We start from the raw sequence: 25,169 nt of genomic DNA on the forward strand, positions 1-25,169 counted from the left end.
CCTACCTAGGTTCAGAAGAGTTCACTTTATTTAGCTTTAATGCAGATCCTCCAGTAAAAAGCTGATGCCCAAATTAGAAAGACGCCATGAAAAAGGTGTCTTTAGAAGATCCCTAAGCCCTCTTATTAGTGAGGTTGGGAGTAGAAATAGAAAACAAAGAGAAGCCAAGCAGCAGGGACCTCTTCTCACTAGAAAAAAAAAGCAATGTTGTGCTGGTTTATTGGGCTGACAAAGTTGAGAACATCAGTATCCATAAGTCCCAATGAGATGAGCCTGTCTCTTTCACAGAAGATGGAGCTGAGGTGTCCAATGATTTAGATGTCACCTCTGAGAGGCCATAGCAGACTAATAATAACAATAGAGAAGCCTACCTGATGTTTGAAGTCTGCTTTTTGGGACCTAGGGTATGATAAGGCTAGGGAATATGATAAATCTCAGGGAATCTTGAAAAATCTGGAATTCCTCCCTGCCGCCTCTTCGTACCTTTCCCTATATCTCTATTCTTGCCAAACTTATCATGGGTTAATGAGAATTATTGTTCTAACTCCTCTAGGGTACGACATAACAGATCCATGACCATTGTAGGAGGGTCCTGGCAAAACCATTAAACACTCCAAGCAACTTTAATTAAAAATTACAAACCACCAGAGTTGAAGGAGATCTAAGAGATCGCTTAATTCAATGCCTGTGTTTTACAGAGAAAGAAGCTCCAACAAAGGAAGGGACCAACTTGTCCAGGACAACTTAAGAGTTCTGACTCTCAGATACACCCAGGATCCCAAGGTTCTAGCTGCCAGAGTTCCATACTACAACGCTATGTCATGTACAGTGACAAAGATAATCCCCCAAACACATTTATATTTTTTATTCAGTCAGTAAACATTTGTTGAGCTCCTACTATATTGCAGGCATTGGGCTAAGTGCTGGGGATACAAAATAAGCCAAAAGAGAGTCCCTGCCCTCAAAGAGCTACCAATCTAATGGGGGAGACAGCAAGCAAACAAACAGATACAAAGTGAGCTTTATACAGGATAAAAGAGAAATAATTAGCAGTGGGAAGACACTGGAATTAAGAGAGGTTGAGAAAGCTTCCTGTAAAAGATGGAATTTTGGAATGAAAAGCATAGACTTACCTTCTGACTGCCCTTCCTTTTCCCATACCAACTTTAACTAAAAGTAAAGTAGGGGGCTAGATGGATTAAAAAGGGTGTCTTTTCCTTATTCTTCCAAGTCCAAAGGCTTTCCATAACATCCCAAGGCTTCAGTTCAATCCTCTTTTTTGGATTTTGACCCTGCTTTGAGTAGAAATAGTGGTCAAGCCCAGGATGCCTAGAGTGGGAAGTGGTTTGCTTATGTAACATCAGGCCTATTGTTCCCTCTCTCTCTCTCTCTTGTCTTCTGCCCTCCCTCTTTTCTTTCCTCTCCCTCAACCCCACAATTTCCTGCATCTGTTCTTAGCCATTCCTGTACTTCCTATGGCCTCTTTAGGAGTAGGAGTTAAGGATGGTGTTTTCAGAGTGACAGCTGGGCCAGGCCCTTAGGGTAAATCCTGGATTTGGTCCAGAAATGGTGGAGAAGGGGCACCTTTAATAAACAGAGTTATCCAGTAGCACTGGGGTTTCTCTCAGAAGACAGAAGAATGTTTCCATTTTATATGGAGTTGACTATTTGTGGGATGATCTTCCTCTCTGTGTTCCCCAGCACTCCCTCCCCCCTTCATTGCTTGCCTCTAGCAGCCCTGAGGGAATGAAACTGTAGTAGAGAAAATACTGGACTCAGAGTCAGAAGACCTGAGTTTGAGATCTGGCTCTGCTGCTTACCAGTTATGTAACACTGGGCAGTCCACCTAACAACTGAGTCTCTGCTTCTCCCTCCATTAACTAGGGATGCTTCTACTTCTGTTCCTTACACCCATAGAGTGGTGGGGAAACTACTTTGTAAAGCCGTGGCGCGTCACATCAGTGTGAGAGTTATTATCCAGTGAGACAGAGATCCAGGGGGATCAGGAATGAATCTGGTACCCTGCCTCCTGAGGGCATCTGACATTTCTGGGCACCAACCTTAGATGAATCTCTCTGAAGGTTTAGGGACTTTGCCTTTAGAAGCAGAACACAGGAAGTAAGAAAGCTTACTCAAGCCCCATATCTTGAGATCTGGGTCGTTCTTACTTGGGTGTTCTTATCTGTGTCCTTGGTGTTAAGCTAAATCTGCTAATCGTGCTCTCTAACCTTATTTTCTCTCCCTTGCCCCTTGCTCTTGGTTCCACAGTGAGAGTGAATGCCGAGCTGGTCACATATCATGGTTCTGACCATTGTGTGAATTTGGAGTTTCTGCTCTGGCTAGTCCCCAGGGGAATGAATATAAAATGGTGGAGATCACACTAGATGAGAAACATCTATCTGGGCACATGAAGATAGACTGGCTATGACCTGGGCTAGGAGACATATTTGTTATCTTTAGGGATTACTCATTATCTATAAAAGCCTTTGGGCTCTTGAGAACACTAAGCATTTTTGGATTTGCCAGACACAGAGCTTTGCTGGCTGCTCCTTCATCATCATGCCCTCGACCATCATGCACTTCCTCCCTCAGGTTCCTCTAAGGACCTCAATTGAGGCTTTGCCATAGGAATTTTCAGGAAGAAGAGTGTCCTGCATTTGCCATCCTCCACCCAATACTACAGGAGAAGAAAGAGATCTCATTGCAGGAGAAAAGAGAATGGAACTATGGGGTCTTAGGCAGCTGGTCCAACAAGGCATTTATTAGATATAGTGGAAGTTGTAAAAGAGACAGGCCAAAGGAATGGCTGGGGTGGGGAGGTGGGGGGAACGGAAGAGACAAATTGGTTCCAACAGCATGAAGAACTTGACTATTGTATGAATGAGGCAGGGCTAACTTAAACAGGCTTAGAGTTGGTAAGGGAAACACAAGGGGGAAGTAGGCATGGACAATGTGGTGGTGATTAGAGGAGAGATGGAGGAAAAGAGTAGGAAGGTTCAGTTAAGTCCTAGGTGAAAGTCAAATAGCCCTTTCCTTCTTTCTTTTTTACCCCAAACCTCCCTTTCCTTTGAAAGAAACTCTACACCATATCTTAGAAACTCCCAAGATCCTGTGTGATAAGCTTTGGAGCTCAAGTATCTGATTTTGATCATTTCTCCCTCCTTGGCCTGGGGTGCTGAGTGATCTATTCCTAGGTTCTCCTTCCTATTCCTCCTTTCTGCCTTCACTTCCCCTGGCCTGCCCAGCCCCAAATGCCCAAACTGTTAAGAGTTAGGACCCTGAGTTATAGGAGTTCTGTTGCCTTGAGGAACAGGGCTATACCTAGGCCTTCTTGAGCCTACCATGAATTCCTACCTACCTATCTGAATTACTATCATCATTCTTAATCTTTAACCCCAGAGTTAGACATTTTTAAACTCTATTCCTTTGAAAATCTCTGCAGAAGAAATCTCTGCAGGTTTTTTAAATGTTCTTGCTGCTTTGTTACATTTGGGTTATGCCCAGGGCCACATCTCTGTTCTAGCACATCTCACCTCATGACTAAGCTAACACTTCCTTTTTGCTTCTCTCGGAAATAGGACTTTTTTTTTTTTTTAACAAAGCCATTGGTCCAAGCACTAGGGAGTGCTACAATAAGTTTGTGGATACATGAGCCCAAGAGAGAGCATGCATGTTCGCACACAGCTTTACAACATGTGGCTGATTTCAGTGCCCATGATCACTCAAGCTTCCCCACACATTCCCAGAATGTCAGATCTGGAAGGTACTCCAGACCTCTTCCAGTTAGTCCAACCCTCCCACCCACCGCCTGACCAAGACTCTCTCCACGGCTTCTCCAGCAACTTGCTTTATCTATCTGGCTTCTATGTGAAGACCTCCAGTGAGAGGAAACCCTTTCCTTCTTGAGGCAGTGTTTGGGGTCTTAGGAAATAGTAGTAGAAGGAAATAAAGGCAGTTTCACTACTTCAAATTCAGGGTAGGTTGCCCTGTATAACTCTCCAGGCTTGGTTTCTAGGCATTGTAAAAAACAAAATCACTAAACATGCCCCCCCCCCCCCCCCCAAGTCATTTTTTTTGCTATGTGACCTTGAACAGATCATTTCATTTCTGCATCTTAACTGACAAAGGCAGACAATGAGCACAGGACTTGCTTATGATTAGTATTAAAATGGAGATGCCAGTTTGTGAAAAGTCCCTTGAACATTTCAAGAGAGGTATGAGGATGACATCTGGCTATTATCAACTTCCAGGTTTGGAATATACTTTACCAAGGGGCAACTTGGTAAATCTAGAGCAGCCTTGGCTCTAGATTCAGGAGGACCTGAGTTCAAATCCAGCCTCAGATACTACCTATGCGTGCCCCTGGGCAAGTCACTTAACTCTGCTTCCTAAAAAACAGAATAAACATCATTCAACCATAGATCTTGGAATCCGGTCTTCCCTAGCTTTGCAAGTAAGACAAAACTGAAACCATCTCGGGGACCTTTCTTAAATTCCCAGGGGAAAAGATACCATTGCCTCCCTTGCTAAGGCAATCTAAAATGCCCTAACTCAGACAGCTGGAAGTACCTCATGGTATCTATGCTAACACAACCCCTGCTGGGGAACTAGTCAGTGTGAGTGGGTTATCGCTGCAGCTTGTTCTTGGGGAGGCATAAGGAGGGAGGGAGTGTAGCCTTTTTCTGATGGGGATGGGCCACTTAGGCCTGGGCTCTAGCTTTTTCTTTTAGTCTTTGGGTCCCAACCAGCCTGACACAGATTTTCCATCAATGCTTTAGTCTTCTCCCAATTCAACACGAACCTAGGCAAGGGCTGTACACTCCCCAGCATGGGGTGGGAGAGATGACTTCACAGCTTTTCACATTCTTTTTGTCTCTCCCAGCCCATGTGCTAAACCTGCCTCTCAGAGCAGTGGCATTTCTGATCCAGACCTAGAGCTCTTTCTCCAAAGGTTCTTAGGAGTGAGATTTTCCTATTCTCCTTCCTTCTGGGTTCCTTCAGGGAAACCTTTTCCCTGTGGAAAAAGATCATTTACTTTACTCTCTAGGAGTGTGTGTGTGTGTGTGTGTGTGTGTGTGTGTGCATATGCACACATTTATTTTGCAGCTGCTGAGATCAGAAGCTAAAATCTGCTCCTGGTTAGAGTGTGTATGAAATTACAGCTGTTGAGATCAGGGACTGAAAACCTTCTCTGGGGTAGGAAAAATTAAAATGGAAAGACCAAAGTCAGAGACCAATCAAGCTCCTAGTCCCACATGGTTCCCCTTCCTATCTCACACGTGTGTCAGAGAGAGAGGATTCCCAGGTCAATAGTGGGTTTCAGCTTTCCCCTCCCTGCTACTGGGCATGCTGGGAACTGAAAATCCACCTGGATTCTTTAAGGTAGAAACCCTAGGTAACTTAAAGACGCAGATGATAGAGCAGGAATTAGGGATTGAGTGGGGTTGGATCACTGATCAAGGAGGATCACTGACAAGATCTGGTCTTAGGCTTTTCATGGAGATTTTTGTCCTGTTTCTCCTCCTAAAATATGCAACAGGAATCTTTGGGGGCCTTCGTTTTTTCCATCTTTACAATGAAGGAATTGGATCGAATGACCTCTTCAGTCTCCTATGAAACGCTGTGTTCTAGAGTTCTACATCTTTTTCCCTGATCCCTTCATCTCTGTCTGGTCTGTTAGAGAAACAGTAGGGCTGATTCGCTTTTGTTTTAAAGTGAGGGAGTCACAGAGGGGTTCTTCTCCTATGAGGGGAATTCAGATGGATTCACTTTCCCTTAAGTTCCTTCTGGGGCCATTCTACAGGTAACTGGGTTCTCTTTGCTATCTCATAGCTTCACCTTCACAACCAAGACCAGCTCAAGTGGCCTTAGGACAGTGGATGACCCTGGACTGTCTCTTTCCAGGAGCAATGGGAAAGCCCCTAGAGTACCTCCCAGTGCCTGCATTCTGGTTATCCTGGGTGGTCTGTTAAAACTTATCTGTGAGTGCCACTCACTTCCCTTTATCCTGTGAAGCCTACATGTCAAGGAGCATCTCAGCTTATCAGAATCCCTGAATCCACTGGGCAGGGTCCTACCATCTCAGGGACCCCACAGACACAATCAACTGGGCTCTGCCCTCGGGCAATACCATCTCTGCCTTAAGCATTATTTTCCCAGGCTCATGTCCTCTTTTCCTACTGGGAGATGGACCCCCTCAGGCAGAGGGAGACAGGGAGCCTTCTGGGAAATACCCAAGTTCTCCTTTTACTCTGTGAGTCAAATCCCACTCTGCCCATGCTTCTTGACCCGAGGCAATACAGAATTTATAATTATGGCTAGCATTCCTATTGAGTTTTTGTGAGAATAAAATGTGATTATATCTGCAAACCTTAAAGATATAGAAATGTTAGCTACTGTTATTATTATTAATTATTGCTATTAACTTTTCTCACTGCTCCTTGGCACTGGCTTCTCAATCTCAATGTCAGAGAACCCAATTGGATTTCATCTAGTTTATGATAAGTAATGGTAGCAATAATAATGATAGCCAGCATTCATATAGTGCTTCATCTTTAATATTTCATCTGATCCTCACAACTCTGTGAGACAAGTTCTATTACATCCCCATTTTACAGATGAAGAAATTGAAACAAAGTTTAAGTGACACACAACTAGAAGTAGCCACCTTTATGGAGAGGTTTAGGGTTCTTCCCTAATTTATGTGCTCTTTGTCTGTTCTATGCCCTGAAGACCTCTCGTGGCCTACTAAAAACTACTCTCAAATGCTATCACAGCCTTTCTTCCAGTCAGAGTCCCACCTGTATTCTACTTGTGTATCTGTCCTAGTTTGGTTGGGGGGTTTTGTTTGTTTGTTTTGGGAGTTTTGGTTTTGGTTTATTTTGGTCAGTTGACATTTTTGCGAAGTCTCATCTCAAAATTCTTCCTCAAGCTATATTCTTCCTATATCTTTGTAGAACAGCCCTTAATGGAACTAATGAAGTATAGGCTTTCATCATTGCCCCTTAGCTCCCTCCAGAGGCCTTTACCAATGGCCCCCTACTGGCCACAATTACTTGGACTTCAGCCCACACTGGTGTTCCCTCCACTGCACCAGTGCTCTCTTGGAGACCTGTGTTGCCACCACCCTCAGCTTCAGGGAAACTATAAAAGCTTGTATGTAGAAGTCTTAAGTGTCAAATTTTTTTTTTACTAATTTTCTGTGGCATATAAACAAACTGATGGACACCAACTGGCATTAATTACCATGTTAAATTCAGACGCCCCCTTTCCCCCTTCATCTTGGCATTGGGATTGTTGATGCTGGGAAGTGTAACTGAAAATTTCTGTCTTTGGCTACCTGGCCTCAGTGAATTGCCTGGATGTTTCCAACCCCAAACAAGCCCTTCTTCCTTCCTTTGCTCCTTTTTTCCCTCCTGACTAAATAATCCCAGTTATCTTCTTCAAAGAGGGGAGGGGGACCACTGTGAGGAGAGAAAAGACCAGAATTAGAAGCTGAAATGCCAGAACAGGAAGTCTAGTGGAAGGAAGCGTAGGCTGAGAATCAGGACACATCCCCCCTGCTTTTTGTGACTTTCGGGTGTCTGCTAAGAGTTGTCAGAGAGGACATCTGAGAAGATACAGTCAAAAGATAATTTGGAGTTTTCAAACTGTGACTTCATTGATTAAGTAAGCACCTTCTACCAATACAGATCAGCACTTGCTCAGCAACTTGGTCCAAAAGAGTTGCCTGGGAGCACTGAAGGTAAATATTTTATTTAGGGTCACACGGCAAGAATGGGATGCACTTGGGACTGGACCCAAAACTTTTGACTCTGAGGCCAATTTTCCGTGATGCTACAGTACCTCTTGGTTTGGATATACACCTTTATGAAGTGTTAATGAAATCTCTAAGACATTATTAGTTTTAGGTTGACACTATCCAAGACAAGAAGAGTGGGCCTTGCCTATTCTTGGCACCGTTGACTAGGTGGAAATAGGGTATAATTGAACTGACTTCTTGAATGTTTCAACCCAGAGGATTTGTAACTTGTATAGGTCAAGGAAGAGAGGTAGTTGGGGGTATTTGGGAGAGGTAGAGTATTTTGTTTTCTTAAAGTTCCCTCTAACTTCTTTATTTCTTCTTTCACTGCCCCCTTTCCTCTCTTCAGGACTCTCTGGGGACCCTGCAGATCTGGAAAGACGTAGGGAGGTGTTTGGAAAAAACTTCATCCCCCCTAAAAAGCCCCAGACTTTTTTGGAGTTAGTGTGGGAGGCTCTACAAGATGTCACACTCATCATCCTGGAGGTAGCAGCAGTCATCTCCCTGGGCCTGTCCTTCTACCGACCTTCTGGTGACAAAGAGGAACGTGAGTGTCTTAGAACTGGGCAAGATCCTAGGCATTTAATATTGGTTATTGATAAACTATCTGCACTTAGATTTTTTTCCCTGTCCACCCAGAATGATTAGTTGAGGAACAGAACTGATTAATTCAGACTGCATTTGGACATTTTGTCCAGTACCCAGCGAGGTTCGTTTCTACCATAGCATTCCTCTCTATGTCTCATCCTTCACGTCTAGTGACAAAAAGAATATTGCCAAGCCCCCAAAGGCCTACTCCTCAAAGTGCAAACCCAAGTGCTTGGCATCATGGGCAGAAGTAGTCTGACCCCTTTGGACTCAGGTGGTTATTGACATGTGACCCACCCATCATTTTCATAGGTACACAGTCTGAACTATTGAGTCTCTGGCTCCTTTCAGGTTAATACTGTGGTGGTGCAGGTGATGAGTGGATACCTGGTTCCTCCTCCTGGGAGTCTGCCTACCTACTTCCGCCCTGCCCTATCCCACCTCTCCCAGAGAGGGTTAGTGAAAGCATTAACGTCACTTACGGGGACAAGGACCTTTTAAATGACACCCCCTCCTTTCTCTCTCTCCATATGAAGTGGACTGTGGGCAATCCACAGTGGGTGAGACAGATGAAGAGGAAGGAGGGACTGGCTGGATTGAAGGAGCAGCTATCCTATTTTCGGTCATAATTGTGGTGCTGGTGACGGCCTTCAATGACTGGAGCAAGGAGAAGCAGTTTCGGGGCCTACAGACCCGTATTGAGCAGGAGCAGAAGTTCACTGTGATACGCAAGGGACAGATCATCCAACTGCCTGTGTTTGATATTGTGGTGGGAGATATTGCTCACATCAAATATGGTGAGGACCGCACGCTGTCGGTACCCCTCCCAGCCTACTGACTTTGTACACAGGTTTCTGTTCTCCATAGCCAACACTAATCATTTTTGCATCCCATTTCAGTTGGGGAAGCAGGTAGAGATCCTGGAATACAGCAAGGATACTTCTTGGGGAGGTAGCCTCAGTTGGAGAGTTGGAAACAGGGGGAGAGAAGCAAGGTGGGACAGGATGGATCCAAGCCTTACTTGGGGTGAAGCGCGAAGGGTGATGAAGCCAGCCTGTGGCAGCTTTATAGTTTAATTTTTAAAATTATCTTAATAATTAAAATTTTATTCTTGTAATCTAGGTCCTAGGTTTAGTTGTTTCAGTGAAACACTGATGGTATTTTCAGTATTGTTTTAATGCCCTCACTCTAGTTGTAGGCCTCCTCACCCTGGTTACAATTTTGTTCTTCTCCTTTTTCCATTCCTGTTGTGCCTTTTCTGTTTCATTGCTTGGTGGGCAAGATAGTTCTCTCCTATCCTATCCTATCCTAAGAGGAGGGGGTCTAAGAATTATTGAAGGGAGCTGATAGATTATATTCTTCATTATCAGCTTCTGGGTTCAAGTTTAAGTAAGCTGTAAATCCTTTAGGAAAGGAATAGACCCTCCTATGGTACAACTTAATAAAACCTTTCTGCTCTATGGAATAACCCGCATGTTTTTCTGGGTCTCAGGGTGGGAAGGTCATCAGGAATAGTAATACCCAGAGCCTTTAGAGGTTGTCCCATATTTTGCAGGTACTTTTGTCCTTGGTAAGCAGGACTAAACTTTCCCCTAGAATCCACATGCTACCTGCTTATCTGTGGTACCTGTTTGTCTAATGCCTTTTGGGGAACCTCCATGGCGCAGCAGTAGGGCAGAACAGGACCCTGGGGTCCCCCATTCTCTTTTTGTCTCTTATTATCATTCTCCATTTTATCTTCCTCCCTCCTCCCTCTTTTTCTTCAGGTGACCTGTTGCCTGCAGATGGTATCCTGCTCCAAGGGAATGATCTGAAAATTGACGAGAGTACCCTAACTGGAGAGTCTGACCACGTCAAGAAGACTGTAGAAAAAAACCCCATGTTACTTTCAGGTGACGCTTTGGCTTTTCTACCCCTTTCTCCGTGGTTCCCTCGTTCTTCCTTGTCCCAGAAGATGTGCCCCTTAAGCCTGACTCTACTTCTTCTTTGGATTTCTGCAATAGTGTCACACAGATGACTTTGTAATAATAGCTAAAGGCACTGACTGTGTGCCAGGCGCCATGTTGAGCTCTTTACAATTACTATCTCATTTTATCCTGACAACAGCTACTCTGGGAGGCAGTTGCTATTATTATCCCCTTTACAGCTGGGGAAACTGAGGCAGACAGCAGTTAATGGCCTTGCTCAGGGTCACACAGCTACTAAGTATCTGAGGCTGGATTTGAACTCAGGTCTTCCTGACTTCAGGCCCAGTGCTTTATCCATTGTTGTCCTGAGCTGCTTCAGGTCTCAGTAAATCCAGCAATTTAGATGGGGTTTCTTTGATTCCATTTTCAAAGGGTGTGCAGAGGTTATCTAGTCATCTCTCATACCTGTTGCCCTTTAGACTACTCCCTTCTACAATATCCCTACCAAGTAGTCTCCTAAAGAATCAATGGGAAAGTACTCCCTCTGAAGGCAGAGCGCTGAGGTTCTGACCCCACTCTTGCTGTTTACTGCCCATGTGAACGTTGGCAAGTCACTGAATTTCCCTGCACTCCAGATCCCTCCTTCATAAGATGAAGGGGCTGAGCTAGCTCTTTTCTGAGGTCCCTTTAGCTCCAGTCCTAAAATGGACTTGAGCACTTCCTAAAAAGATGCCTATGGAACCTGAAGATAGACCCTGGGATTAGTTTTATCTTTGCCTTCTGTGGGCAAGAACATTGAAGGGAGCTGGGTCCAGTGGAGCCTTAGTGCTAGGTTGCTACACAGAGCAAGGCTGGGGGTATAGAAAGATCACCTTTTCTCACTCTTTCCAGGGACCCATGTGATGGAAGGCTCTGGCCGGATGGTAGTGACTGCAGTGGGTTTGCATTCCCAAACTGGAATCATTTTCACCCTTTTGGGAGCATCAGAAAGTGAAGTGGAGAAGGAAAAAACCAGTAAGCCCCATCCAGGTCCCCCAGTCCCTCTTCCCTAGATGAACTAGGGATCTCTGGTGAGATGAAATAAAGTGATTTAAAGACTGTCCTGCTGGAAGACAGCTGGAGTCTAAGGGGCATCCCCTGGACCAGGAACCTGTTGAAATAAGGTTGACAGACAACCCAGACCCTTTGGAAAAGCAGAGAAGAAACCATTTTGGTACAGCCATCTCTGACTCCCTAGGGAACAATGATGAAAACCAGATCATGCATAGGTTTCCTTCCAAACGGGTTGCTCTGTGGCCTTGACATCTCATGCAGGTGGGTGGAGATGATAGTTCTTAAAGTTAGCAGACACAAAGCTGGCTGTGGCCTCTGGCTTCTGCTGCCTGCCTTCTTTTCCCCCTTCCTTTTGTCCTTCTTCCCTACCCAGGCCTCAGGATGAACTGTCCAGGCCTAGGGAAACTCAACGGGGAATGGAACTGCCTGCACTCAAGCTCTAGGCTCTTGGGACAGATCAGAAGCAGGGAAGCAAGGCAAGGTGGTGTCTGTCTCTAGAGCAAAAGCCACTTTTCTCTGGAGTTCACTTAACACGAGAGACAGGGAGAGAGAGAGACAGAGAGACAGAGACAGAGAGAGAGAGAGAGAGAGAGACAAAGAGAGAGAGAGAGAGAGAGAGAGAGAGAGAGAGAGAGAGAAAGAGAGAGAGAGAAAGAGAGAGAAAGAAGAGAAAGAGAGAGGGATTTTATCCCATTGGGTAAGTGAGGAAAGGTGTGTCTGCCTTCCAGTTCTGCCCTTCTACTTGAATGGAGGAATCTCTTATTTCCAATAGCCTTATTAATGAAGAGGGATTGGCTGAGGGGGTGTGTGTGTGTGTGTGTGTGTGTGTGTGTGTGTGTGTGTGTGCGCATGTGCTCCCATGTGCAGATGCACATAGACCTACTCAGTATCCCAGGGATCCTAGTAAACATAGGTGTATGTAGTATGTTTCTTTTCCTGTGGCCTCCATGCCCCCTTCTCCAACACTGATAATCTAGAGAAGGATATTCTGCCCGAGCCCTTGCTGTGCTTCTGGGGCTGGGCAGAGCCTTCACCATAATAAGGACACTTTAGGTCCCTCAATGACACAATCGGAGGGTCTCCACCATTCCCCCCCTTTTTTTTTCTTTCTTGTTTCAAACAGGTAAAAAACAAGGAGCCCCTGAAAATCGCAACAAAGGTAACCTTCTTCCCTTACCCTTCCCTCACCTCCCCCCAAACCAGACCTTCCAGGCTGTCCTCCATTCTTCCGTCTTCTTCCTTCCCACGACAGTAGTCTGTTCTTCGCTGAGCTGGTGGAGGCATCCAGAGGGTGCAGCAACTAAGCCTTTTTGGCTCACCTTCCCTTTTCCAACCTGAACTGAAGCCACAGCACCCTCTGCTGTCAATTTAGGGAGGCCAGGACCCTGGTTGCTTCTGGGATACTGCAGGAAACTGATCTGTACTATCCTAAGAAACTGATCTCTTTGACTGCTCTGGCAGAAATGGCCTTTGCCAGTATTTGATCGTGGGCATTCTATGATCTACAGCCTGGTGTGCCCCATTCCCAGGAGAGGACCGTCCCCTTATCCCTGCAGGGATTGCATATTCACTGCACCCTCCTCCTCTTCTCCTGGCCTGGCTCTGTCCATATTCTCTCCTGATGTGGGCTGCCCTCTCCACTTTTCTTCCCAGGAGAGCCCTGTCTTTACACTTCTCTCCCCTATCTCTCGCTCTCTCCTTCTTTCCACACTATGATCCACAGTCTGTTTTTCTCCTCTTGATCTGAAATGTGTTTTCTTTCTGGTGGCTGTGTTTTCATTCTTTCTCTGTCTTATCTATGTCTGACTGGAGAAGTAGATTCTCCCAAGGGATACGATGTACATGGGAATGGGGGCAGAACCTTAAGAAAAAGAGAGACACAGGGATGGTTCTACTGGAAGATGAGACAGTTCACAAAGATCCCTTCCTTTTCAGCCAAGATGCCACTGATATCTAAAAGTAAAGCTGTCATTTTGTTAGAGAACCGGGGCTGCTCAAAGGAAGTGATTATCTTTATTTTTAGGCTTATTATAAACCTGTTTCAAAAAATGAATAAAACAAACTAGTCTGTATATATTCCTCCTCTCTTTATCTCCCTTATGCTTTTCTAGTGGAACCCTAGTACCAACTGCCTTGTAAGGGACTTGACTCCGGGGTTCTTTCCATGTCTCCTTTCCCTCACAAGGTACTAACCAAGCACTCCCAGCCCCAACTTATATTGGACGGGGCTGGAGATGCCCAGCTTTATGATCCTTTTTATTTTTTTTAATGATATCATGTATGTGGGGAAGGAGAGAGGCTATTCAAAACAGAATCCAAATTTCAATGTTCCTGGCATGTTTACCTACCATCTCAATCATGTTCTGTATTTCCAGAGTTCATCCATCCTGAGCACTGGCTTCTTGGAAGGATGGTTTGAAATTTTATATTGCATTAATGTGTGTCAATATATATATATACATATACATATATACTTTTTTAAAATTAATAGAGTAATAAATCCAATTCTGAATGCTGAGCTAGTGATGGGAGACTGACAACAGGGGAAATGTGTACCTTTCCCTGTGTGTTGCTCCAAAGGATCTGATCAAAAATACTTATGGGCTGAATTCAAACACCCAGCCAGCCCTTGGGTGGGATGGGATGGGGTGGGCTCAGAGTATTGGTGAAAGGCCCAGAGCTGGTGCTGGCTGTCCAGCACCAATTTGTGCTTCAAGGAAATGTGCAGAAGGGCATCTTGATTTCTTGGCTCTGGCCTGCCTAGTCATTTGTGCTCCTGAACCTCTGGTTCACCTGCTATTTCTGTGTGCTCCAGCTAATACTGAAGATGGCGTGCCTCTAGAAATCCAGCCCCTGAAGAGCCAAGAAGTGCTAGAAGAAGAAGAGAAGAAGAAGAAGAAGGGGCCCAAGGAAAAGTCAGTGCTACAGGGCAAGCTGACACGCTTGGCTGTTCAGATTGGGAAAGCCGGTGAGTAGGTCTAGCTGGCTGGGGACCAGCTGGGGTGGAAGGGCGAGGGAAGGAAAACAGTAGGGAATCCCATGAGTCTCTCCTCTACCACTCTCCCCGAGCACATACCACAGACAGGCCAATTCAGACTAAAAACCTAACTGTCTAGTGTGAACAAGGAGATGAGATCTTGGCTTTACTGCCAAATTCCCTTTTGAAATGACATCACTTCCCCGGAGGTGGAATCGTCACCAATAAAGAAGGCGCTGGAGTGTATCTGAGTCCTGAGAGCTAAAGAATGTGACCTCTGAAGAAAAGTTAAAGTTCACAGTTCACAGAACTTCAGCCTGAAGAAGGCTGATTGTAAACCCCAGTAATTATCCAGCCTTGATTTCGCATTTTCATGTGATCGAGAAGTCACTGTGTCTCAAAGCAGCCCGTTCTGCATTGGTAGAGTTCTGAGTGTTAGGAAATAGCTCCCCCATTGTGAAATGAAGTTAGAGGGATTCAGGCTAACACAAAGTTTTAAAAATGTTGCTTCTATCTTGTCAGTACCATTGGTTCTAGCTTGTAAGACCCTTGAAGATAAGATTCACTCTTCAGTTAGCAAATTCTACTCACACAGGTGAGGAATTAGCAGATTTGGCCCTTTTGATTATGACATGATCATGAACAGAGGGAGACAACAGAGGATTTGAAATGAGATTTCTAAAGGATACTTTTATCAAATAAATTGTCTGCAATAGAATTGGGGATAGCACCCAAGCAGAAGGCTTCTCCAGCTGGCTTTCCATCACCTTGGTTGGTTGACTTTCTGCTGTGGCCTCCCTGTATTTCTCCTTCTAAGTCCTGACCCTAGATTTATGACTTTTCCTCCGGCTTTTCTCTCTGCCTGAAGGGAGCTTAGGTAGTGCAGTGGGCAGAGCACTGGCTTGGGAGTTAAGAACACTTGAGTTCAAATATAGCCTCAGACTCTTAGTAGCTGAGTGACCCTAGGCAAGTCATTCAACCTTTGTCTACCTCATTTTCCTCAGTTGTCAAATGTGGATAGTAACAGCACCTCCCTCCCAGGGTTGTAGTGAGGATTAAATGAAATCATATGTGTAAAGCATTTAGCACAGTGCCTGGCACATGGTAGGCATAAATACTTTCTTCCTTCCCTCCTCTTCTTCCATCTCTGCCCATACTCCTTTTTTTTTGGCAAGGCAATTGGGCTTAAGTGACTTGCCCAGGGTCTCATAGCTAGTAAGTGTTGTGTCTGAGACCAGATTTGAACTCAAGTCCTCCTTACTCCAGGGTTGGGGCTCTATCTACTGTGCCACCTAACTGCCCCCATATTCCTTTCTCTACCTCATCCAGTCCAGTTAAAGAGTCAACAAAACTGAAGAGATAGAAGGAATCTATCTCTATGTCTTGGCACTGGCTTGGAAAGCACTCCTTCCTTACCTCTGACTCTTAGAATCCCTAGTTTCTACTGAGCCTTAGTTCGGGGACCTCCTTCCACATGATATCTTTCCTGTTCTCCCAGCTACTAATACCTCCATCTGAAAATTATCTTGTCTTTATTGTTGTTGTTGTTAATAGTAATAATAGCTTGCCTTTACATAACATTGTAAGGCTTACAAAGTGCTTTTCAAATACCTCATTCCATCCTCACAATGACTATAAGAAGTAGGTGCTATTATCCCCATTTTTACAGATAAGAAAACTGAGAAACTCAGAGATGTAGTGACTTGCCCAGAGTCACACAGGTAGGTTGGACTTGAACTCAGGTCTTCCTGACTCTAGTTTAACAAATGTTTGTTGATTGATTGACCTTAAACACCTAGTCCAGCCTGTACTTCAACAGAATTACATCTATGACATTCTCAACCAGTGATCATCCAGCTGCCAGTTGAGGATCCCATTGTAATGGGGAACTCACCACCTCCCAGAGTGACCCAGTCTACTTTTATATAGCTCTAGTTGTTAAAAAAAAAGTTGTTGGGGTGGCAAGGTGGCACAGTGGCCTGGAGTCAGCACCAGCCCTGGAGTCAGGAGGACCTGAGTTCAAATCTGGCCTCAGACTCTTGACACGTACTAGCCAAGTGACCTTGGGCAAGTCACTTAACCCCAGTTGCCTTGCCCGCTCCCCTCTCCAAAAAGCAAAAAACAAAAAAACAAACTAAAAAATGTTGTTCCTTTCTAGTGAGCCAAAATCTGCTTCCCTTTAGCTTCTACCCATGGTCGTTAGTTCCACCTTCTAGGGCCAGACAGAACAAATTTAACCTGTCTGAATACCTTTGGACAACTGACATGTGATTCTCCCTGCCATTCTTTCTTTCTACATTCTGGCATATGGCATGGTTTTAAATAACCTCACCAAGCTGGATTTGCTTTTCATAAACTCAGATGTAAGACTTTTTATGTTTATCCCGATTACATTCAGACTTCTTAAATCCACACCATTGTCACTCTGTCACTCTGGGGTCTTTGTCATGACTATGTCATCAATATAGTAGCTATCTATCCTTGGGGAAAGGGGGACAATTAGGTGGTACAATGTATAGAAGTGCTAGGCCTGAAGTCAGGAAGACATCTTCCTAAGTTCAAATCCAGCCTCAAACACTTAGTAGTTGTGTGACCTTGGGCAAGTCACTTTCCTCTGCCTGCTTCAGTTTTCTAATGTGTAAAATGAGCTAGAGAAGGAAATGGCAAACCAGTCCAGTATCTTGGCCAAGAAAACCCCAAATGGCTTCAAGAAGAGTTGACTGTAACTGAATAACAACAGCAGCAATGCCCCTTGTCTTTACCATAGAATGAGGGCATCTGCATCTCACTTTTCTTTTTGTATCCTCAGTACCTAATAGTGCAGAGTGGGCATCTACTTAATAAATACTTGTTGAACGAAAATTGTTGGTTTGAATTTAGCGTATCTGTATATAATCTGTAGTCTGTTTCCTATCTCAGCTTTTATCAAAGGCCTTCTCTGTGGGGCACCATACAAGGTGCTGGGGATATAGACTTCATTGTTCCTTATGATTTGGCATAAGTATAAAACATTCAGTAGATACTTTTAAAACAACCCACATTGCCTTCCTCTATACCTGAGCTTCAGAGTTCACGCTTTGCCTTCCTGATACCATATACTCTTACCATGGAATCACTTAAAGGATAAATTAGCACGTAAAATAGAGCTACTGTCTTTTTCTAAGAAAGTTCCTCCTGTCCTCCTTAAGAGCCCTGCTTAAAATTTCTTCTACTGCTAATTCTGTTTTGGATTTTACTCTTCAATCCACAGACCCTATTGGGGGAGAGCTAGGGCTATGTAAGCAATAGTTAGCTATTGTCCTGTCTGAAGGTGTAGAGTTAGATGAGCTCTGTCTAGGCAAGTTAGGTTTGTGATGAGTACCCATAAACTTCAATGACGTGCTAAGGGACACAACTCTGCGTGAGGAATTCGGCTTTTCTCCTTGTGCGGCGATCATTAATAAAACACCTGCAGCATTCAGAGTACTGTACTTGCTACTGGTCTTTGCATTCTAAGGACTTATCCTAATGGATGAACCTCCTAAATGATCAGAAATAGGGAAAGCAGCAGCTGTCGATTAGTACATCCAAGGGAAGGGCCAGGGATGGATGACTGCATTGCAAAGTGAATGGAATGAGTTGTAGGCCGTTTTCTGAAGAAAAAAAGTTTTGAACTTCCCAGTTCAGGGTCCCTCATTTCCCAGCAGGATTTTCTGAGTCCAGTCTAATGTTGCTTGTGCCCCCTGGACAGGTCTTTTCATGTCTGCTCTCACGGTTATCATCTTGATACTGTCCTTTCTGATCCTCACGTTTGGAGTGGAAAATCAGAGCTGGAACATGGAATGCATCCCCATCTACATTCAGCACTTTGTCAAGTTCTTCATCATTGGGATCACTGTGCTTGTAGTGGCTGTACCAGAAGGGTTGCCTTTGGCTGTCACCATCTCGTTGGCCTATTCTGTCAAGGTGAAGTCGAGTCTTCATACTTCCTTCCTTTAGAACGCTGGGGGGAAGGGGGGAGGGAAGGTTCTAACAGTATGGATCAGCTCAGGAGATGGACAGAGAACGTGCCTGCCTCGCTTTCCCTCAGAGCATTAGATGAAATAAAGTATCCATGATAGGGAGGAACCCCTATCCTATTTAGACATCATTTCAACGTCCCCAAAAGACTTTGGTTTTTAATAGAACTTACAAAATTCATCTTGGATTTTTTTATTATTCAGAGGAAGAGGTCAGTGAATGGGAGAGGAGGGGATAGGGTTTGTGCTGAAAATCATCTGCCTCCCTCCCAATGTCTGCACTTAAGAGAAGTCCTGCCAGTTCTTACAATTCTCTTATTCTGGCAGAAAATGATGAAGGACAACAACCTTGTACGTCACCTGGATGCCTGTGAGACTATGGGGAATGCGACCGCCATCTGCTCAGACAAAACTGGCACGCTGACTCTGAATCGCATGAGAGTGGTGCAGGCCTACATAGGGGATACTCACTTCAAGGAGGTCCCCAGCCCAGATGTCATTGCACCCAATACCCTGGACCTCCTTGCCAATTGCATCTCCATCAACAGTGCCTACACATCCAAGATCATGGTATGCTCCTCCCTGACTCTAGGTCTTGAGGTATAAGAGAAGGGAATCTCTAAATCCCTGGACAAAGCAAGAAAAGGTTAAATGACTTGCCTGAGGTCACATTTCTAGGAAGTAGCAGAATCAGAATTCAAACACAGGCTCTCTGATTCCAAATCCAGCATTCTTTCCCCTGTTCTATGATAGATCACCCCTGAGCATAGCACGTGAAGATGTATGGGATAAGATTAGGAAATATGGATGTATGAGGAGAATCATTGGGCCCTTTAGGTACCTAGCAATTCCCAAGCAGAAGCAACCTTTTGGGGAAGAGATCCTTGCACTCATAGCAGAGAAAGTCTCACTAGCAAACAATAGATCCTCCCCTTTACCCCAAGAATAAGGGAGGGTGTGACCTTGTCCAGAGCAGGCAAGGCAATCTGTCTGAGGGCTCAGGCTACTTGTCTTCCTGCTCCCCATCCCTCACTACCCTCAAAACAGGTAAAATGTGACATGTTTGGGAAGTGACCAGCCCCTGCTGCTAGGTCTGCTTGTAAAGTTGTGATCATGCCAGGTACCTTTGGCTGCCTTTTTCCCCCTCCCTCCTTGGCCCCTTTGGTTTGGGGCTTCTCATTTAGTCTCCATATTATTTTTTTTAGCCTCCAGAGAAAGAAGGAGGGCTTCCTCGGCAGGTGGGCAACAAGACGGAATGTGGTTTGCTGGGTTTTGTCAAAGACCTGAAATACGACTACCAGGCAATAAGGAATGAGATACCAGAGGAGAAATTCTACAAAGTCTACACCTTCAATTCATCACGCAAATCAATGAGCACAGTTATCCAGAACCCAAATGGGACTTTTCGAATGTACAGCAAGGGGGCCTCGGAGATGCTCCTGAAAAAGTGAGCCATCCCACAGTTCACTTCACAAGGCTGTCTCTCTAGCAAACCTTCCCTAGGGCTTCATGCTAGCCTTTGGGCAGCTGGAGTCTACCCTGACTCTCTCTAGGCCAAAGTGGTGTGTGGCCACATTCAAATCACTGTACCTCTCTGGGTTCATCTGTTCAATAGAGAGAGTCATCCCTACTGTGCCTCCCTCCTCTTACAACCCCATTCTCCACCCCCAGTGACACAGAAAAAGAAAGATAAGACTCAAGAGTTTGAAAGATAGGAACCAAACTAGGGGTTCTTGACCCTTTTTGGTGTCACAGACCCCTTTGGCAGTCTGATGAAGCCTGTGAACCTCTTGTTATAACTGTGTCCTTAGGGGGAAGCTAGGTAGTACAGTGAATAGAGCACCGGCCCTGGAGTCAGGAGGATCTAAGTTCAAATCCAGCTTCAGATACTTAGCACAAAGCTAGCTGTGTGACCTTGGGCAAGTCACTTAACCCCAATTGCCCTACCTTCCCCCCTCCAAAAAGCAAAAACAACCCCCCCCAAAATAACTTATGTCCTTAAATCATAAAATACAGAGGATTTAAAAGGAAATAATGAGTTTGAAATAAAGATATCATTTTTCCTCCCATCCAAGTTTATGGACTACCTGAAATCTCTCCATAGACCCTACCTAGGTTATGAAGCCAAGGTTTTTAGCACTGTTATCCTAAATTGTCCCACACTGGGTACAATCCCTTTATGAGAGGGCATCTAAGCTGAATCCTGGTTAAGACTGCAGTGGGTTGAGGGGAGAGATGAGGAGAAAATCTGGAACTCAATATCTTGTGGAAGTGAACATTGAAAACTAAAAAAAAAATTAATTAATTTAAAAGACAAGAAAAAGAATGCCATCATTTGAAGGCAGGGATGTCTCTGAGGAGCAGCAGTCTTTACCTCTCCCCTCCTTTCCACTCCCTCCACTTAGATTTCCAGAATCCCTCTACAAGGAGTAGCACAGTCCCTCTTCTGGGAGTCCTTTAGATTACCCTCCAGTAAGGAGTGATTCTCTTTCCTTTCATTGATAAGAAAAGCTTAATCACAGAAGGAAATTCTCCTTGGCCCCACTCCCTCTTCTATATGCAGCAGAGAATCTGCCCCAGTGAGCAGTTATTGACAATACCACCTACTTGGGGGTATATCAGGAATGTTCTTTTCTATCCTACCCTGTCTCGATTCTCCTGCCCCAGGTCAGGGCATAGACTAAAACAGGTTGCCAGTCTGCACTAGGGAAGAAATATCTAAGGGGCGGCCAGGTGGCTCAGCGAGTAAGAGCACCAGCTCCAGTGTCAGGATGACCTGGAGATCAAATCCCGGGCTCAGACACTCAGCACCACGCCCAGAAATAACTGGCCGTGTAACCTTGAGCAAGTTATTTAACCCCAATTGCTTAAAAAAAAAAAAAAAGAAATATCTGGATCAGAAGTGTCCTATGACGGGATCACAAGTCTGGATCCTCTTTATATCCAATCCCCCTCCCCCCCAAAAAGAGAAAAACCTCACTCATATTTATAGATTGCCTAAGGAAGAAAAAGAGTACAGATCAGCCCACACCTCCAAGAAGCATTTTCTGGAACTCATTGTGACTTCTTTTTTTCTCTTTGGTAACATGATTCTCTTCCTAACTATCTGACTCAGGCTGTAAAATCACTCTAAGTCACTCCCCTTCATACATTGTGGAGTTGAGGTGGGGAGGAGAGGAAGAGGGAGCCTAGAGGCATTCAAAATATTGAGAAAAGCCATCTTAAAGAATCCAGGATTGAGGGTCTGAAGAATAGAGTTGAATGCCGAGGTGTCCAGAGTCAAGCTCTGCAACCTAGGCCTCAGTCTCCTCATCTGTAAAATGGGGTTTACTCAGTGGTCCCTTCCAACCCCGATCCTTCATGATTCTGTCCACATATGTTACACATACTTCATAAAGTAGCCAACCCAAAAAGAGGTCTTTAAAGATTGTGCACCTGCAGCAACAGCAGCAAATCAGTTTACATAGCCAACTCCCTGGGGATTTATTTAATCAGAAACGGAACTGAGGCTTCGAAACAACAAAAACATCCAAAGAAATTGTCTTTGATAGACAGAGAGACACAGAGAAATATATTCCACCTCTGTGACTATCCCACAGCCATAGGTCGGTGGTTTACTGCCCACATAGCTTCTATTTGATTAGAGGCTGTAGAGTAGGGGGCGCTCTTCACCTAGGGTGTACAGAACCCCCAAGGGGATCCACAAATAAATGGAGGGGATCCATGAGATCCATGAATTTGTATGAGAAAGCAATTACATCTTTATTTTCACAATACTCTTAACTAAAATTGATTATTTCTTAAATGATTTAGAAACTCAGTTCTGAGAAAGGGTCCATAGACTTCCCCAGATTGCCACATGTGTCCAGGTGAGGAAGCCATGCTGTAGAATTGACGTAGGCAGTGAAACTTTTTGGTACAAATGGCCATACTTGAAGAGAGGTGATCTTAGCTGCTTCCTCCTCCAGAGCAGATTGTGAACTGACCATTGTGGGTCACCTCATAGCCAAACTACTGATAAGTAGCTCTTAAGTTTTACTAAGCTGCCCAAAATCTGCTGGCCAGCTTAGTAAAACTTGGAGCTCTCATCCTGGCAATGGCTCTGTGAACCTAGGATTACTTCCATGTCCCAGTAAAGAAACTGGAATAAGACTTTTTGTAGAAGATAAGTAGCCATAGAGCCAGACTTTATGGGATGCTACCACCCAATTTCCCCTTTTCCCCAGGTGCCTCTGGATCCTCGACAAGAATGGGGAATCACAGATATTCAAGCCCAAGGAACGTGATAGCATGGCACGCAAAGTGATAGAGAAGATGGCCTGTGAAGGGCTTAGAACCATCTGCCTTGCTTACCGGGACTTTGAAGAGGAGCCTCTTTGGGAAAATGAGCATGAGATCCTTTCTATGCTGACCTGCATTGCTGTGGTTGGCATCGAAGACCCTGTGCGCCCAGAGGTAAGACCTGTGCCCTCACTAAGGGGAGAAGAGAGTCTCGCAAATAGCCATTGACCTTTTTATTTAACATGACCTAGTGATGGAGGTCCTAGGGTGTCACAATGACCTTGATTCTAGTTCTTTTTCACCATGTGACCTTAGGCAAATTAACCATCTTATCCACCTCTTTCTTGGTCTCTTTTCCCCATTCTTTAAGAGGAGGTAATCTTATATCCACTCCCATCACAGAAGGTACCAATGAATATTGAAGAAGATATAGTTTGTGTTGGTGAGTAGTAAACAGGTTTTATTGGCTTTGCTATGTGAATGATGGGCAATAGAGAAGTTATGGTGAATCCTGCTAGTGAGACTGGGTACCAACTTCACTCCTGCCTTGTCTACCTTAACTCATCAGTCTTCCACTTAGGCAGCTTCCACTTAGAACAGTCAGGAAGATCTGAGTTCAGATTTGACCTCAGACACCTTCTAGCTATGTGACTCTGGGCAAGCCACTTAACCTTTGTCAACCTCAGTTTCCTTTTGTGTAAAATGGGAACAATACCACTCAGTGTCCCAAGGTTGATGAAATGATCAAATGAAATAATATAGAGTGCTTTGAAAACCTTAAAGCACTATATAAATGCTAGTCATTGTTTTTATTGTTATTACTTATCACAAGCAAGATTAAATGCAAGTCTTTTGTGTGACATTGGGTGCACAGAGGAAAGCTGGTGCCAAGGAACAGTGAGAAGAATTAAGTTTATTCTGAATATACTGGTTCTGCTAGAGGAGGTGGTCAAGAAATCACTTTCAGGCCAGAAAGGGGACAGTGGGTTTGGTCCAGGGCATGGTCTTTCTTCCTATAGTCATCTTTGCAGGGGCCTCTTCTCCCCGTACTGCTCCTGAACAGAAGTGATCTACTTCACTGGGTATAACCACAACCTTCTCTTTATCTTCTCTCCCACATATTTCCATAGGTGCCTGCAGCCATCCACAAGTGCAAAGTGGCTGGCATCACGGTCCGAATGGTGACAGGAGATAACATCAACACGGCCAGAGCTATTGCCACAAAGTGTGGCATCCTGACTCCCGGTGAAGACTTCCTGTGCTTAGAGGGCAAAGAGTTTAACCGACTTATCCGAAATGAGAAGGGCGAGGTGGGTTCTGGGATCCCAGAGCAGCTGGGGCTTGAGCTTGGGTGCCAGAGAAAGGTGAAAATGGATGAGCATGTATAGAACTGATCCACAGTTTGAAGAGGACAATACACTTGATTCTACTATTGCTTTTGAAAGCCAGAGTACCCTGGTTGAAAGGATTGTGGGTTCCCAGTGTGTACTAGAAGTCCTTGGCTCTAGCCAGGGATAGACTCAGTGCTCTGCAATTAAGGGATCTGGGGGGGAGGGTCCTCCTTCATCCTTAACTGACCCATGGGGATTGGGGTTGTTCATTGTTGACAGGTGGTACAGGATGAGCTAGACAAGATATGGCCCAAGCTTAGAGTGCTGGCCCGATCAACCCCTACTGACAAGCACACCCTCGTGAAAGGTGAGACTTGCTGATAAGGCTTATGTAAATCAGAGAGCATGGTGGGTATGAGCTGCAGCAGGAAGTTAGACCTCTGTCCCAGCCACCGTTTGGTGACAGATTCCTGTGCTACGGGGAGAGTCAGCAAGAAAATGACATACTCTTTGCCTTTGGGAAGCTCTTAGTCTATTGGGGAACATATGGTATATTCTTAGGTTTCAAACAATTCATACAGAATGTCATGTTCCAGGGCCCCATCAGTTTTTCAGCCCTGAAGGCTACCCTTGCGATGCTGGTCAGGGTATGGCCATAGAAAAGCACATAGGGAAGAGAAGGGAAAGAAGGGAACGAGAAGACTAGAAAGGAGGGCTGGGGTGAGACACCAGAAAGAGACTAGGTGGATGGGGGTAGGCAGAATACTTATGACTATTGCACTTAGCACATGTGTGTTGCAGGCATCATTGACAGCACCCTGGGGGAACATCGGCAGGTGGTGGCTGTTACTGGGGATGGTACCAACGATGGGCCAGCCTTGAAGAAAGCAGACGTCGGCTTTGCCATGGTAACCAATTCTCTTTTTGGCTCAAACTGCATTCTCCAAACTAGAAACTAACACAGGGTTCTGTTGTGCTTGCTGCTTCGTGTCTCCTCACCCCCTACCCTTTCTGACCCTTCCCTAACTCTCCCTCCACTATATGATGTGGAGTGGAGAAAACACTGGAGAGCAATTCAGATAGCTCAGCTCCCAAGGAAGCAAAAACAATCATTTCGACTTGTAATTCACCTCGAAGCAAGCCTTGCTGCACATGCATGCTAAAACTGTACATGAGTTCATTTACCCTCCAAGCATTTATGAAACATTGAATGCCCAGCTCCAGCTAGCCGTT

General features: G+C 44.9%; 1 protein-coding gene across 10 annotated transcripts in view; it reads left to right on the forward strand.

Annotated features, from left to right (window-relative positions):
• The window catches only part of ATP2B4 (ATPase plasma membrane Ca2+ transporting 4), a 99,840-nt gene that overhangs the window by 60,022 nt on the left and 14,649 nt on the right, over nucleotides 1–25,169 (forward strand). For all 10 annotated transcript variants that reach the window (XM_069074626.1, XM_069074624.1, XM_069074623.1 and 7 more), the window contains 13 exons: nucleotides 8,151–8,348; nucleotides 8,926–9,186; nucleotides 10,156–10,281; nucleotides 11,188–11,310; nucleotides 12,473–12,508; nucleotides 14,165–14,317; nucleotides 18,057–18,271; nucleotides 18,652–18,894; nucleotides 19,530–19,771; nucleotides 22,551–22,779; nucleotides 23,736–23,915; nucleotides 24,216–24,303; nucleotides 24,738–24,844. In XM_069074626.1, the coding sequence (XP_068930727.1) occupies nucleotides 8,151–8,348; nucleotides 8,926–9,186; nucleotides 10,156–10,281; nucleotides 11,188–11,310; nucleotides 12,473–12,508; nucleotides 14,165–14,317; nucleotides 18,057–18,271; nucleotides 18,652–18,894; nucleotides 19,530–19,771; nucleotides 22,551–22,779; nucleotides 23,736–23,915; nucleotides 24,216–24,303; nucleotides 24,738–24,844 (2,201 nt within the window). The remainder of the gene's footprint in view (nucleotides 1–8,150; nucleotides 8,349–8,925; nucleotides 9,187–10,155; nucleotides 10,282–11,187; nucleotides 11,311–12,472; nucleotides 12,509–14,164; nucleotides 14,318–18,056; nucleotides 18,272–18,651; nucleotides 18,895–19,529; nucleotides 19,772–22,550; nucleotides 22,780–23,735; nucleotides 23,916–24,215; nucleotides 24,304–24,737; nucleotides 24,845–25,169) is intronic.

The sequence above is a fragment of the Petaurus breviceps genome, unplaced genomic scaffold (genome assembly GCF_028583685.1).
Source record: "Petaurus breviceps papuanus isolate PSGF00001 unplaced genomic scaffold, PetGlider_PUasm1.0 90895, whole genome shotgun sequence".
Taxonomy (NCBI): Eukaryota; Metazoa; Chordata; class Mammalia; order Diprotodontia; family Petauridae; genus Petaurus; species Petaurus breviceps.